This window comes from Entelurus aequoreus, linkage group LG17 (assembly GCF_033978785.1).
Source record: "Entelurus aequoreus isolate RoL-2023_Sb linkage group LG17, RoL_Eaeq_v1.1, whole genome shotgun sequence".
NCBI lineage: Eukaryota > Metazoa > Chordata > Actinopteri > Syngnathiformes > Syngnathidae > Entelurus > Entelurus aequoreus.
The window spans coordinates 45,958,880-45,975,917 of record NC_084747.1 but is presented as its reverse complement, the minus strand read 5'-3'; the positions used below and the strand labels follow the sequence as shown (position 1 = coordinate 45,975,917).

General features: G+C 39.6%; 1 protein-coding gene across 1 annotated transcript in view; it reads left to right on the top strand.

The window, feature by feature from the left end:
* hip1rb (huntingtin interacting protein 1 related b) overlaps positions 1 to 17,038 on the top strand; it is a 63,088-nt gene that overhangs the window by 39,696 nt on the left and 6,354 nt on the right. Inside the window, exons 15-29 of the mRNA XM_062025782.1 lie at positions 2,259 to 2,375; positions 2,455 to 2,556; positions 2,640 to 2,834; positions 6,407 to 6,554; positions 6,649 to 6,735; positions 6,837 to 6,944; positions 8,648 to 8,784; positions 8,862 to 8,972; positions 9,046 to 9,104; positions 9,957 to 9,987; positions 10,074 to 10,136; positions 10,209 to 10,309; positions 10,397 to 10,502; positions 13,777 to 13,900; positions 14,005 to 14,066. Coding sequence (XP_061881766.1) covers positions 2,259 to 2,375; positions 2,455 to 2,556; positions 2,640 to 2,834; positions 6,407 to 6,554; positions 6,649 to 6,735; positions 6,837 to 6,944; positions 8,648 to 8,784; positions 8,862 to 8,972; positions 9,046 to 9,104; positions 9,957 to 9,987; positions 10,074 to 10,136; positions 10,209 to 10,309; positions 10,397 to 10,502; positions 13,777 to 13,900; positions 14,005 to 14,066 — 1,551 coding nt within the window. The remainder of the gene's footprint in view (positions 1 to 2,258; positions 2,376 to 2,454; positions 2,557 to 2,639; positions 2,835 to 6,406; positions 6,555 to 6,648; positions 6,736 to 6,836; positions 6,945 to 8,647; positions 8,785 to 8,861; positions 8,973 to 9,045; positions 9,105 to 9,956; positions 9,988 to 10,073; positions 10,137 to 10,208; positions 10,310 to 10,396; positions 10,503 to 13,776; positions 13,901 to 14,004; positions 14,067 to 17,038) is intronic.

Genomic DNA, 17,038 nt, shown 5'->3' with positions numbered 1-17,038 from the left:
TGGTCATCACTGTCAAGTCATCCATAAAAGCTCTTATGGGGGGCTGCCGGGTCCCAGATCTTGATTTTGGCCCTCTGCATTCAACCTCCGCAGACTTGACAATCATGTTCATTGCCAAGGAGAAGAGTGACACTGAGATTGTACAACCAGTGATTATGCCCTTCTCTAGGCGGTGCCAGGCAGATGTTACTTGGCTTGAGGAGACTCTTGCTTTGAAGTTGTTGTAGTAGTCCATGATGAGGTTACAGATTTTCCCAGGAACATGGTGTCTTGTCAGTGCTATTTCAACAAGTTTGTGCGGGATAGATCCGTAGGCGTTGGTTAAGTCAAGCCAGAGAGTTGCAGTATATATGTATATATATATGTATATATATATATGTATATATGTATATGTATATATGTATGTATATATGTATATATATATGTATATATGTATATGTATATGTATATATGTATATGTATATATACATATGTATATATATATGTATGTATGTATGTATATATATATTTATATATGTATGTATGTATGTATGTATGTATGTGTGGGAAAAATCACAAGACTATTTAATCTCTACAGGCCTGTTTCATGAGGGGTTTCCCTCAATCATCAGGAGATTTAAAAAAAAAAAAAAAATCTCCTAAAGATTGAGGGAAACCCCTCATGAAACAGGCCTGTAGAGATGAAATAGTCTTGTGATTTTTCCCACACATACATATTACGCTCTACCACGGTATCGAGCACTATTTTTTTGGATAATCTAATTAAGACATATATATTAGATATATACTGTATAGCGCACTTTCCGTGCGCGCGGATATGTCACGTTATCGATGAGAAAATGAATTTTTAGACAATATGATTTGCCTGAGCGGCTAGGAGACACTGTGAGTAGCAAGCGGTACAAAGTAGATAAGAAAATAAATAAATAAATAAAACAAAAAATAATTTTTAATAAAAAAAAAAACATTTTTTTATACTTGGCACTTCCCGCGGGCCTGACTTTGGACGCTGGCGGGCCGGATCCGGCCCACGGGCCGTAGTTTGGGGACCCCTGATATAGAGGAAACATACTTTACATGTATGGAAATTAAAAGGTATTTTTGAATACATTTAAATTATTATTGTCCTAGTTTTCGGTTCTATGAGCCTAGAAGTATAAAATCACCGTAGAACTGCCTCAACACTTTCTATACGTTATCTCTCTAGCTGTTGGCATGCTAACTGTTAGCCTTTTAGCCATTCTGCACCTCTTTTTTTTTTTGGAACATTTTTCCACCTTTTCTTTTTCTTTTTCTAAAATATAATGACTACCGTATTTTTCGGACTAAGTCCCTCCGGAGTACAAGTCGCACCGGCCGAAAATGCATAATAAAGAAGGGAAAAAACATAAGTCGCACTGGAGTATAAGTCGCATTTTTTGGGGAAATTTATTTGATAAAAGCCAACACCAAGAATAGACATTTGAAAGGCAATTTAAAATAAATAAAGAATAGTGAACAACAGGCTGAATAAGTGTACGTTATATGAGGCATAAATAACCAACTGAGAACGTGCCTGGTATGTTAACGTAACATATTATGGTAAGAGTCATTCAAATAACTATAATATATAGAACATGCTATACGTTGCTCTGGAGAGGGAAGTCTGGGGGTCTTTGCTGGAGCTGCTGTCCCCGCGACCCGATTCCGGATAAGCGGTTGAAGATGGATGGATGGATGCTATACGTTTACCAAACAATCTGTCACTCCTAATCGCTAAATCCGATGACATCTTATACGTCTAGTCTCTTACGTGAATGAGCTAAATATTATTTGATATTTTACGGTAATTTGTTAATAATTTCACACATAAGTCGCTCCTGAGTGAGTATAAGTCGCACCCCTGGCCAAATTATGGAAAAAACTGCAACTTATAGTCTGAAAAATACGGTATTTCTTTTAACTTAACAGCACCCAAGACTCTTTACAAAGTTTAATAAAATGTTTGCACCCATTAAAACATTAACTGCTTACATTGGCAGATGTATTTTGCCGTTTTGGGTATTTTTCACTGCTAATCATTGTGACGTTTACAGTTTTCTGACAACCTCGTATTTGGAGACTGATGTGGCAGGTCACCTAATGGGCGGATTTAGATAGGGGGCAGTGTGATTAGTCAAGCGAAAAATTATTCAACTGTAATTGAACTGCGAGAAGATTATAAGGAAAAAAAGGAAGATGTCCTCCATTGTTGTGCTTTGTTTACCATGCGCCCGCAGAGTGCAGACACCGTAAGGATGCTGTCGGCCACCCAGCAAACGCAGGAGGAAGTGGAGAGGACTAAACTGCAGCTGTCCTTTGAGGTGGATCGGATCAGGCAGGAAGCTGACTTGAAGGTTGGTGGTTGTTTTGCAGTGGAATCTAAAAAGCATAAACTGTAGTGTTGGTACCTGATTGAAACTATTGTGTTTATAGCTAGAGGAGCAGAAGTTTGAGATGGAGAAGCTAAGGAGAGAACTGTTAGAGAAGGTGGCCGAAATAACACGCATCAACGCCACGCTGCAGAGCACTGAGCAGGTGAGCGTGTACCTGTGATTTTAGCGCCTAGCCATTGCGCTTAATATCACCTGTTCACCCTTCTCCCGCCTTCTCTGTTGCAGAGTTCAGCACACATGAATGGCACCATGACCGCTCTGCAGGCAGAGAAAGAGAGACTGATGCGCTCGGTGAGCGAGAAGGAGGCGGAGCTTTCGTCCGTACGCCAGACCGCACAGGTGCAGCAATCCACCGTTCTGCACGAACGAGATAAGAGCAGCAAGGAGCTCAGCGATCTGCAGGCCAAACTCAAGGAGAAGGTTGGTCACCAGAGTAAAGATCAACCTTAATGACTGTAGGAGGAGCACACCAGTGGTAATCCTGTTGACTAACAATGTTTGTCTTCGTTATCGTCAGCGACCTAATTTCCCTTGACAAAATTAGGACGATAACGAATGAAAACAAATGGATGTTGACTAAAACAACAACATTAATCGACAATTTAGTTAACAAATTAAAACGTGAGGAAAATGCTGACATGGACGAAATCTAATTATATTTAATTTCGTTTTCAAGCGGGTGGGACAAACTATCCAATCACAGTTGCATGTGAAAGAGGGGCGGGTGGAAAAGCACAAAGGGTATCCAATCAGAACTATCGTCTTTGTAAGGCACGGTGTGGACATCAATACAATATGTGTCAGGTTCAAACACTGATGACATCTATTAAACAAGACAAGAGGCAAAGAATCAAACAGAGACAGAATTCAATTTGCACTCAATATATTGAGGAGAGTCGCCGTCGACCTGTAACCTCTTACAGTGTCTCAGCACGCTCTGCCCAAAGATTGCATGCCTCCTTCTTTTGTTTTGGACCCTCCCCGACCACATGGCCACCGCTGTTTCCAAAGGACAAAGGTCGCAAAAAAGTTCACAGAAAAGGTCGTAAACAATTCACAGGAAAGGTCAGTTCAAAAAGAGTTTGTAAAATAGTTCAAAAAGAGTTCCATAAAATAATTCAAAAAGAGTTCTATAAAATAGTTCAAAAAGAGTTCGTAAAATACTTCAAAAAGAGTTTGTCTGGAAATTGGGCAGATCCTGCCATATCTCCGCTTTGAAGTCCCTGGACCAGAACAACATCCTTCTGTCGTTTACCATACATGCGAGAAAAGAGGAACACCATCTTGCCCCCCCCCCCCCCCCCCCCCACACACACACACACACACACACACACACACAGTGGAGTTTTACGAGCCTTACTCTTGGTAGGCCTCAAAGACAGCCTTTTGTCTTCTTGTCAGGAACACAATGTAATACAAAGTTTTTGTGATAATTTAGAAACAATTTTTCTAACAATATGTCTTCTAAATCGGAAAGAAAGAGAAGGGAAGACCTATGGACGCAAGTACTGCAACCTTGACGTGCTGTCTGCAGGCCAACTGTCAGGTTCAAACACTGATGACATCTATTAAACAGACTAGAAGCAAGGAATTAAACGGAGCCAGAATTCAGTTTAGCTCATTGAGGAGAAACGTCTGGGCTGTACTCTTTGTACAGTCTTCCACCACGCTCTGACGAAAGGTCGCACGCTTCCTCTTTTATTTGGACTTTCCCTGATTACATGGCAACAGCTGTTTCTAAAGGAAAGGGGGGTCGTAAACAGCCGTCGCCTTTGGTTACAAAACAGTTCAAAGAAAAGGTGCCTGGAGGGGGGGGTCGGGTCCTGCTTCCTCTCCGCTTTGTAGATCTCGGGTCAAGACAAAATCTTCCTGTGGATTACAATAGATCAAAGAAACCGACGCCTTAATGTCGCTTCCCATCGTACACAGTGGAGTTTTACAAGCCTTCTGCTTGGTAAGATCAAAGACAGCTTTTGTCTGATCGCCGGGAACTCATTGAAACACAAAGTTTTGTGATAACTTAGATACAATTATTCTGACACCAACTATTGGGATATCTTCGCAACAGTAAGTAGGCCAAAGCTAATATTCCGAAATGATTCATACTGTACTGAATACCTGTTACTATTAAAGACGGTAGCAAAGGAGCAAGACTGCTTACTCTACCACATGTCCAGAAATAAATACTTACTTAAAAACAAACTACTTTTGTAGTAGACCATGATCCTGCCATCGGTTTAGCCGAGCTTACCCACCAATGCATACAGTATAGCTGTACAGTTCACTTTAATCGAAGTTCAGCCACTGTTCTGTTCAGCTTTTAATTGCACAACTTGACAACCCAAGACCAGATTTGTCATGTTTCAAGCTAACACACAAAGAAAGACAGCTATTTGAGACATATATACATTGGTTTTCTAACACTGATTGCTGTATTTCAGGGGTCACCAACGCGGTGCCCGCGGGCACCAGGTAGCCCGTAAGGACCAGATGAGTAGCCCGCTGGCCTGTTCTAAAAATAGCTCAAATAGCAGCACTTACCAGTGAGCTGCCTCTATTTTTTAAATTGTATTTATTTACTAGCAAGCTGGTCTCGCTTTGCTCGACATTTTTAATTCTAAAAGAGACAAAACTCAAATAGAATTTGAAAATCCAGGAAAATATTTTAAAGACTTGGTCTTCACTAACTGACAAAGAAACAGACAACAGATTTAGTGTCCATTTCAAAGTGTGACATGATTTAAAAATTTGAGAGTTGACTTTTGTATTTTACGTGAGTTATTATTTGTACAAACATGGTGCAAAGTAATTCATGATTTGTTAAAAAATGTTAGTGGCTAGCTAGTTAAAATGGGATATTGGGATTTCACAAGACTGTCTTAGAAGTGATCATTTGAAAATGTTCAATTTGAAAAATGTGCACTTAGAGAAAATATAAAAATAAAGTGTTACATATTGATATTTATCTGTTTCTATATATATTGTGAGAAATCATTAAGATGATCAGTATTTCCACAAAGATAAATATCATTAATTATTAATAATAAGAGTTAAAGGTAAATTGAGCAAATTGGCTATTTCTGGCAATTTATTTAAGTGTGTATCAAACTGGTAGCCCTTCGCATTAATCAGTACCCAAGAAGTAGCTCTTGGTTTCAAAAAGGTTGGTGACCCCTGCTGTATTTACACAGGACAGTAACCAAGACGCCGGTTGTTGTGCACACTCAGTGTAGTAGTGTACAATATAGAATAAAACTACCGTAGTTTTTTTTTTTCAAATGACCATAACTATTCACTCATATTTTCATGCACTGTACACTAGCGTTTTGTGTGTTTTTTTGTTGTTGTTGTTTTTTTTATACAAGCTATAGATCAGTGATATATTTGTTTGGCCAAATCATGGCATAATAACTTAAAAATACAACTACCACAACCTCAGATTGTTTTCTTTGTTATATTTTGGCCCAAAATAGAACATAAAAGCTGTGCAATGTGTGAACAATTTCAACAAAACCAAAAATAAAAAACTTAAAAGACTGACCGCATTGCAGTAAATCAAACATTGTTCACTTTCTTTAAATTTGCACAGATGACAATAATTTTCACAGAACTATATCAATGTGCAGTGTTTATGCAGCATTTTAAGTGGGGTTACCATTTGTTTATTTTACTTCCGTTTGTTTTACATTGGTTAAGGAGGAGGAGTCGCAGCCCCTCTTGACCGTGTAACTCTTGGTATACTTGCTCGGTATAAACTATTTGCTTGCCTAACAGAATTGCTATTGCGACATCCAGCAACATCCGATTTAGAACAACAGTTTCTTTAATGAAAAAATGCAGCTCAATTTTACACTTGGCAGAAAGTCATCTCGCGGGCCGGATTGAACCTGTTCACGGGCCTGGTCTAGGGTCACATTTCTGTGAGAACATTACTTTTTTTTTTTAAAGTCATTTTTGACGTTGTGACCATGAGGATTTGTGTGTGTTTGCAGGCCAGACAAGAAGAGCTGCTAAAACAAAAGCTTCTGGATGAGCAGTTTGCGATGCTTCAGGGAACAGTGGCAGAGGCTGAGAACATCCTTCAAGATGCTGTGGCCAAGCTGGATGATCCTCTTCACATCCGATGCACCAGTTCTCCAGGTCACACCTCTGCTTTTAAGAGGAACTCAATGTGACGAATGTAACTGTTGTAAAAAAAAAATTGTATTTAACTGCTTGTTGCTGTCACACACAGATTACCTAATAAGTCGAGCAGAGGCAACATTGAGCTCCATTGATAAGATGAAAAAAGGCCAAGCAGATTATGTAAAGAACATGAACGGTATATTTCCTGCTTTGAATATTTATTCCTACTATTACTCCTAATAATACTGTAATAATAATAGGGACTGTGTTGGCCTAATACTACCTTGTTGTATTTAGATGCTGGAGGGTTGCTGAGGTCGCTGACCCAGTTCTCTCACTGTGCTGCTGACACCATCATCAATGGCAGCGCTACAGCACACATGGCGCCCACTGACCAAGCTGATCGTAAGCTAACCCCTAACCCCTTGCTATTAGCTAAACTGCAAGCTAACATTGTCGGTAGGGAAGGACAATTTTAAGAGTTGACCACTTAGTGATGACTGGTTTATTTTTATATTAATATGTCAGAAAATAAACAAAAACATGTCTTCATGTGACATGACAAAAATATTTGTGTTAAAATGGTGTTGGATGACGAGAAAATTCATAAAAATATGTAGTTATTTTTGTATTAATGTTATATGACTGAGAACATGTTTTAATAGTTAATTTTCACAAAGCAGAAAAAAATTCATCTGTTTTAATAGGTACATTTCAGATTGATTTGAGATAACAGAAAATACCCCCAAACCTGTGTCATATTTTACTGTTAGATAGCAGCAATACAAGTTAGACACCGTTTTTGTCAAGTTTGTAATGATGTCAAATGGTAGAAAACATGTTTTTCCATAATACTCTTGTGTTAAACCTTAGAGGTGACAGAGCTTTCGCCGCTGCTGCTCCCAAGCTCTGGAACGACTTGCCTTTGAGTGTTAGACAGGCCTCCTCCGTTCCTGTTTTTAAATCGCTCTTAAAAACACACTTTCATTCCATGGCTTTTAACACTGTGTGATCTCCATCCTGTTATGGCGTCCCATAATGCACCTGCGTGAACCTGTTTCTATGTTTTATTTATTTATTTATTTTTTATCGTGCTCTGTTTGTGTTGTGTTGTGTTTGCTCGTTTCTTTTGTGTTAGACACCGTTTTTGTCAAGTTTGTAATGATGTCAAATGGTAGAAAACATGTTTTTCCATAATACTCTTGTGTTAAACCTTAGAGGTGACAGAGCTTTCGCCGCTGCTGCTCCCAAGCTCTGGAACGACTTGCCTTTGAGTGTTAGACAGGCCTCCTCCGTTCCTGTTTTTAAATCGCTCTTAAAAACACACTTTCATTCCATGGCTTTTAACACTGTGTGATCTCCATCCTGTTATGGCGTCCCATAATGCACCTGCGTGAACCTGTTTCTATGTTTTATTTATTTATTTATTTTTTATCGTGCTCTGTTTGTGTTGTGTTGTGTTTGCTCGTTTCTTTTGTGTTATCTTTTAACCTGCCTATTGTACAGCACTTTGGATACCCATGTGGTACATTTTAAATGTGCTTTATAAATAAAGTTGATTTGATTAAATGACAAACTAAAACATATTATAATAGATAGGCTCCAGCACCCCCCGCGACCCCAAAAGGGACAAGCGGTAGAAAGTGGATGGATGGATAATAAAACTAAAAATAAAATGTAATTATTTTTTGGTTGTGATACATGACAGTATTCTCCCAAAAATGTATTTCAATAGTTATTTGGTCATATTAGTAATACCGTATTAAAAAAATAATTTAGAATAGCTAAAGTTTTGATTTATAAATCTAATAATTGTCATTTTTTGGGGGTTTTATGGCAGGAATTCAAGTTACGTTTTGATGTTTGGTAAATGGTATAAAGAATTCCAAAGGATGTTTTTTATATTAATGCTAAATGACAGTAAATATGAACAATGATAAAATAAATATGTTTTAATATTCTCATCGGTTATTTGTATTCCTGCTAAAAGTTTAAATTGTTGATTTCTGAGGATTTTGATGTTAGAAGCATGGCGGTTGCGACCTTTGCATGTTTTCTCCAGTAAGCAGAATAAATGGACAGTTTTCTTTATTTGCGCTCCCTTGCAGGCCTGACGGAGAACTGCAGAGGCTGTGCCACTCAGGCTCTACAGTACTTAAAGGAGCTGAAGTCCAAGGGTACCCTCCAGAGAGCTGACCCGGCCTCCATTAAAATCATCGTCCATAAGATCTTGAGCTTGGGCCAGGCAAGCACTGGAGTGTCACATTACGATACAACTTATCTCGACCGCATCTTTACATTTGACACATCCTGAATGTGTAGGAACTGCAACCAAAAAGCCTGGATGTGCGTCAGGAGGAGCTGGGAGATCTGGTGGACAAAGAAATGGCCGCAACGTCAGCAGCCATCGAGGAGGCTGTCCGCAGGATTGCTGTAAGTTGTGTGTAATGTTGTAAATTGTGTTTATTCCGCGTTACTGATTAATCTCTGTTTGTTGTATTTGCAGGAAATGATGAATCAAGCCCGAAAGGACACGTCAGGCATAAAGTTGGAGGTCAATGAAAGGTTTGTTGCTGTTCAAGCTTTCAGTAAAATCACAATAGGTAGTTGACATGTTTTCCTGTGTGAAGTGACCTCACGCCCAATGTGTCTTCCAAAGAAGGCTAAAACGATTCTAAGTCCAGGGGCTTTCAAAGTGTGACCCTCTAGGGAAAAATTGTCACCTAAAAAGTGATTTACTGGAACATATTTGGTGATTGTTGGTTGTATGCTCACCCCAGACTGGGGGTCAATTCAAATATCTATTTAATCTAATTTTGCATTTTTAAACATAAATCAAGTTATCTTTGCAGTTTTAAAAAAACAGCCTGATTTATTCTGAGAATTTTAAATGCTAATTTTGATGTTTTTAGTTTTAAAATGACTTTTTTATTTATACATTTTTTTATAAACTTTAGTTTATATATTTGTATTTTTAGTGTTAACACATTTAACATTTAGTTCATTTTTTTGTCATTTTAAATGTTTTTTCACATTTGTTTTTAACAAACATTTACAAAAGTATTACACTTTTTTAAATATATTGTATTACTAAATTAAATTACATTTTTAAATATTTCTATATATATATATACATATGATAAATACCGGTATATATTTTAAATGTTTTGACATTTTAACTGTTTTAAAGCAATTTTAAATATTTGTATGAATATTTCTAATTGAAGATAGGTATCTATAAACATTTCTTGCCCTTAGTTTTACAAGTTATTAATGTCGTCATGTACATTGATACATTTTTTAAATAAATATCTTTGCACTTAAGTCTTGGTTTGTGCAATCCCTCAAATCTGCAGTAGGAGGCAGTTTTTCTTTTCAACTGTATTTAATGACCAATTAGTACTTTTTTCCTTGCAGAATTCTAAAAAGCTGCACAAGCCTAATGGAGGTACTGTGTTTCTCCTCTTGAATATAATCATACTCTTACCTATCTCCTAATTTGTCATCTTGAGCATCTTGTTCTTGCTCATGTAGGCCATCCGCATGCTGATCATCACTTCCACTGACCTGCAGAAAGAGATAGTGGAGGGCGGAAGGGTGAGTTCTTCTCAACACTTGGTTGGAAAGCAGAGAAAAAGAGCGAATACAGACATGTGTTGTCTTGCGCAGGGTGCAGCCTCCATCAAGGAGTTCTACGCCAGGAACTCTCGCTGGACAGAAGGCCTCATTTCTGCTGCCAAGGCTGTCGGATGGGGGGCCACGGAGATGGTGTATGTTTACAACTTTCTCTATGCTTTGCTTTGTTTGATTTCATTGTTAAGAAATAAGTGGAGTGTTGTCTCACTGGGCGCCAACAGGGATTCTGCTGACAAAGTAGTACTGCACACCGGTAAATACGAAGAACTGATCGTCTGCTCTCATGAGATCGCTGCCAGCACAGCACAGCTGGTTGCTGCTTCAAAGGTAAGGTCACTGTCACAACGTTGGTTTTGTTGTGCGATATACTGTCATTTCCGGGCTATAGAGCTTGCGTTTTTAAGCTGCAATAACCATATTTTTGGACAAATTACGTTATTGGGCTCACGCGTCAACTGGTGTAAAAATTGAAACATGAAATATTTACACAGGCGTTTGTGTTCATTCACAATTTTAACAAAATACAGTGCATGTTCCATTAGCCTACCAAAGAGGGCAGTCTTCGTCCTCCTTCTCCTCCTTCACCCTTTCGGGGTGGGTTAGGGATGGTGGATTTCCTTTCCGTGCAACGGGTTTATCCTTTTTTGATGGCCGGGCCGATCTTCTTTGGCTTTGGGGTCCGTCCGTGTGCATTTTGTAGATGTGCGGTTTGGCCGGCAGGGAGAAAACGGCATTGCTTGATTGATTGAAACTTTTATTCGTAGATTGCACAGTACAGTACCGTATTTTTCGGACTATAAGTCAGTTTTTTTCATAGTTTGGCCGGGGGTGCGACTTATACTCAGGAGCGACTTATGTGTGAAATTAACACATTACCGTAAAATATCAAATAATATTTTTTAGCTCATTCACATAAGAGACTAGACGTATAAGATTTCATGGGATTTAGCAATTAGGAGTGACAGATTGTTTGGTAAACGTATAGCATGTTCTATATGTTATGGTTATTTGAATGACTCTTACCATAATATGTTACGTTAACATACCAGGCACGTTCTCAATTGGTTATTTATGCCTCATATAACGTACACTTATTCAGCCTGTTGTTCACTATTCTTTATTTATTTTAAATTGCCTTTCAAATGTCTATTCTTGGTGTTGGGTTTTATCAAATACATTTCCCCAAAAATGCGACTTATACTCCAGTGCGACTTGTATATGGTTTTTTCCTTCTTTATTATGCATTATCGGACGGTGCGACTTACACTCCGGAGCGACTTATACTCCGAAAAATACGGTACATATTCCGTACAATTGACCACTAAATGGTAACACCCAAATAAGTTTTTCAACTTTTTTAAGTCGGGGTCCACGTTAATCAATTCATGACATGGTAAGTTTTGCGAAAGAGGGTACATAGTGTTACTGGTGTTACTAATAAATTGGCCTTGGCAGCAGGGAAGACATGTGAGGAAATTAAAGTCAAGTGTGCGTGTGTAAATGTGCTGCCGCTCTTCGGAGATGGACATGCTCCCTCACACCAGAATAATACATAAATTAGCTGCAACATTGTATAAAGCGGGCAGCACGGTGGAACAGGGGTTACTGCGTGTGCCTCACAATACAAAGGTCCTGAGTTCAATCCCAGGTTCGGGATCTTTCTGTGTGGAGTTTGCCTGTTTTCCCCGTGACTGCGTGGGTTCCCTCCGGGTACTCCGGCTTCCTCCCACCTCCAAAGACATGCACCTGGGGATAGGTTGATTGGCAACACTAAATTGGCCCTAGTGTGTGAATGTGAGTGTGAATGTTGTCTGTCTATCTGTGTTGGCCCTGTGATGAGGTGGCGACTTGTCCAGGGTGTACCCCGCCTTCCGACCGAATGCAGCTGAGATAGGCTCTCCAGCGACCCCAAACGGGACAAGCGGTAGAAGATGAATGGATGGATTGTATAAAGCGCATGGTTCAAAGTACAGATGTCCGATAAATGCTTTTAAATGTGATATCGGAAATTATCTGTATCTGTTTCTTAAAGTAAAATGTATGAGTTTTTAAAACGCAACTGTACGGAGAATTACACATCCGTAGGGAGAAGTACAGAGCCCCAATAAACCTTAAAGGCACTGCCTTTGCATGCCGGTCCAATCACATAATATCTACGGCTTTTCACACACACAAGTGAATGCAAGTCATACTTGGTCAACAGCCATACAGGTTACACTGAGGGCGGACGTATAAACAACTTTAACACTGTTACAAATATGCGCCACACTGTGAACCCACACCAAACAAGAATGACAAACACATTTCGGGAGAACATCCGCACCGTAACACAACATAAACACAACAGAACAAATACCCAGAACCCCTTGCAGCACTAACTCTTCCGAGACGCTACAATATACACCGCCCCCCCAACCCCGCCCACCTCAACCTCCTCATGCTCTCTCAGGGAGAGCATGTCCCAAATTCCAAGCTGCTGTTTTGAGGCATGTTAAAAAAAAATAATGCACTTTGTGACTTCAACAATAAATATGGCAGTGCCATGTTGGCCCTTTTTTCCATAACTTGAGTTGATTTATTTTGGAAAACCTTGTTACATTGTTTAATGCATCCAGCGGGGCATCACAACAAAATTAGGCATAATAATGTGTTAATTCCACAACTGTATGTATCGATATCGGAATCTGTAATTAAGATTTGGACAATATCGGAATATTGGATATCGCAGTGTTTCCCACACATTCATTTATTTGTGGCGGCCCGCCACGAAAGAATTTTGTCCGCCACAAATAAAAAAATTCAAAAAATTATTTTTTATTTTTTTGTCCTGTCCAGCTTCTCAGGCAAATCATATAGTTGATGTAGATGCCCATATAGGCTGTTCAGATTTACTTTACAAAAGAGAAATGTAGGATACTTCTCTTGTTGCCTTATTTTTATTTGACCACGACTGTTTTCTGTTTATTTGTTACTGACTGTGGCAGGACACCTCTGCCTCTGTTTCACTTTATGTTGCTGGTAAATAATATGGTTGTAGTAGTAGGCTAAAGTTAAATTATTTAGTATGCACTAATTAAAGGGGCAGAGCTTCAAGAGAAATTTTAGCTTTTATATTTTATAAGATATATTTTTTGTAAGAACCACAATTAATAAATTTCAGTGAATAACTTATTGTTCAAATCTGTATATAAATATGTACATAAAGTGTTGTAATTATATTGTAAAATGGATGGATGGATGGACGTTTAAAACAAAACTGTTATTATTAATTAGTAAGTATACATTTTTTGAGCCTTTTTAGAGAAAATCATATCATTGTAGTAAATTATGCAAATTAGTCGATGATGTCATGGTGACCACGCCCCCACCGCCACAGGTATCTTGGCAGTTTATGGGAAACACTGTATCGGCAAAAAAAACATTATCGTACATCTCTAATTCAAAGTGTTTGAAAAAAGTAGCGTCTTATAGACCGGAAATGACTGTACTTGTAAGAGAGTTACATGTTCCTCTCCGCTTTCTCACATACTCCAAATCCTTATTACATTTAAAACAGTATTTTGTTATATGTAATGACTTTACTGTGTGGCTGTGAGTGCAGGTTAAAGCCAACCGTCACAGCAAGAAGCTGACGATGCTCCAGCAGGCATCTCGCCATGTCAACGAGATGGCAGCTAACGTGGTGGCCTCCACCAGGACAGGCCAGGACAACATGGAGGACAAGGGTATGTACATGGATATACTGTGCATTTGTTTTTAAACATGCAGTACTTACAACAGGATGTGCGTGGGTTTGTGAGTCAATGAGCTAATTGTTGTTCCTGAGCAGAGCCGATGGATTTCTCTGGAATGTCGCTCATCAAGTTGAAAAAAGAAGAAATGGAGTCGCAGGTAATGTTTATAACTCATTGTATATAAACAATCATACTTTATTTAACCAGGGAAATCCTGTCATTTAGACCCTATTTTTGTTACATTTAATATGTTGCAATATGTATTTTTAGTATTTAGATTATTTTTATTTCATTGTACACACACTTTTTACCTTTTTCATTAGACATTTATTTAGTATTGCGACACCACCTGTCTCCCACATACGACACTGTCCTTCCTGCCAAGACTCAGCAATTTAGCCTCCAACAAATAACAGGAGTTAGAAACATTCTGGTCACAGAAGATCGATAGATCGATAGATCGATAGATAGATAGATAGATAGATAGATAGTACTTTATTGATTCCTTCAGGAGAGTTCCCTCAGGAAAATTACAGTTCCAGCAGCAGTGTACAGAATTGAGATCAAATTTAAAAAGTAAATAATGGGGATATAAATGGAAACAAAATAGAAAAATATTACAATAAGAATACAAATAAAAAGCAACAATGAGAATATAAATATAACAGTAAAATAAGAATATTACAAGAGAAACTAGGCAGTAGTGACCATGTTATGAAAAAATATTGCACTGTTATTGTTCTGCATCCCCTGTCATCGTAGTACCCCCCCAGAGAGGAGTTGTACAGTCTAATGGTGTGTGGGATCTATTAGTCCTGCACTTGGGATGAAGCAGTCTAGCACTGAACAGGCTCCTCTCTGGCTACTAATAACAGTATGCAGAGGGTGACCGGCATCATCCAGGATGCTCACCAGTTTTTTCACAGTCCTCTTCTCTGCCACTGTCACCAGTGAGTCCAGTTTTGTTCCGATCGTAGAACCGGCCCGCCTGATCAGTTTCCAAAAGGCACCAGAATGCCATTTGTGCTATTTGTTTACAACTGAATGGAATGCTTATGTGGGGGATACCGACTATTTTGGACTGGTACCGTAATTTCCGGACTATAAGCCGCTACTTTTTCCCCTCGTTCTGGTCCCTGCGGCTTATACAACGGTGCGGCTTTTCTACGGCTTACGGTAACCAGGGGCGCGCACTACCGAGGATGCGCGAGACCGAGGCAGACATCTGGCGCCAGGTAACGAGAGCAAAACAAAGAGTAGGAGAGCGTCAGCGACAGTTTGTGCGAAGGAAGTGTTCATGCAAACACCCTCAATATGGAAAACAAACGGAGAAGTGCATATGATGCTGCTTTTAAGTTAAAGGCAATCGATCTGGCTGTCAAAGAAGGAAATAGAGCTGCTGCACGTACCCTTGACATCAATGAATCAATGGTGAAACGTTGGAGACGGCAGCATGAAGAACTGATTCAATGCAAAAAGACAAAAAAATCCTTCAGAGGTAATAAAAGCAGATGGCCGGAACTTGAAAACTTTCTTGAGGACTGGGTGAACACACAGAGAGCAGACGGCCGGGGTGTTTCCACCGTGCAGATCCGACTGAAAGCCCAAACAACCGCCAAAGAAATGAATATTGAAGATTTTAGAGGTGGACAAATCATGGTGTCTCAGATTTATGAGACGAAAAGGACTGTCCATTAGGGCACGGACGACTCTGAGTCAGCAACTCCCTCCCGACCACAAGGAGAAAATAACAAACTTCCGCGAATTCACACAAAGAAAGATAGACATATTCCATCGGACCGGACGAGATAATAAACATGGATGAAGTGCCTCTGTCCTTTGACTTGCCTCTCACAAGGACTGTTAACAAAAAAGGTGAATCGTCCATCACACTGAGAACTGGCCATGAGAGAACACATTTCACGGCATGGAAAAGTGTGAAAACATCCACGATCATCAACGGCTTTCGAAAAGCTGGACTGCTGCGTCGTGATGATGACGAGGACGGCGTAACGGCTGACGAAGCCGGAGCCGTTGATTCCACTGACGAAGAGGAAGGATTTGAGAGCGAGAACAAAGGAGAGAGAGTGGCTGACGACGCCATTTTGGACCTGTTCTTCTCCGACACCGACGAAGAGGATTTCGGTGGTTTTAGTACGCAGGGGGAAGACGATGACACAATGATTAAAGACTGACTTTTCATATACCGGTAGTAGGCTGGTTATTTGGATAACGTACAGGCGAGCACTTTGTATTACTTTGCACCGTTGTATTATTTGTACTCTGCACGAATGCTGTTCGCCATGTCAAAGATGTGAAAGTTTGATTGAAAGATTTATTGTTAATAAATGGGACGCTTTGCGTTCCCAAACAGTCATCTCTGTCCCGACAATCCCCTCCGTGGTAGCAGGAACCCCTATATACTACGGTAATTACACATCAAAACCCTGCGGCTTATAGTCGGGTGTGGCTTATATATGGAGCAATCTGTATTTTCCCCTAAATTTAGCTGGTGCGGCTTATAGTCAGGTGCGCCTTACAGTCCGGAAATTACGGTAGTAGTCAATCCACAGTGATCGTTCTGCCACGCAAGACCTCAGTGCTAACGAGGGTAAATTACACTTCGACTGTCGTTGGCGTTGACATTTAGGATTGCTCATGTGCATCAAACTAAGATAGGGCGAAACCATCCATCCCCAGGCACACCCGCCTGGTTTTTTTCAGTATAAATATTTGGGGTTTTGGCACCAGCCACTGGACTAGATAGGACCAATCTTAGTCTATGAGCACGAACTGATGAAGCCTACTCGGATGAGCGGCGAATCGTCTTCTAAGACAAGCCAAACAGTCCAGTTGTGATCGATTGAATGACATGGATGAATGAGAACATTCATAGACATTGAAACAAGTGGTCTCCATTTTCATGCTGTGTGGTCAAGGGCCATAACAAAGCTTGATTTAAAAAATGAAAATAAGGTTGTTTCCTGGGCAACAAGCAGAGAGAGACGTCAGTCTGAGTCAGAAAACAACACCATTTGGATCATGAGAAAGTTTATTATTTTACAACTAATACACTCAAACACCTTAGCAAGATGTAAAGATGTGAAATATTAGGGAACCATGTTAACA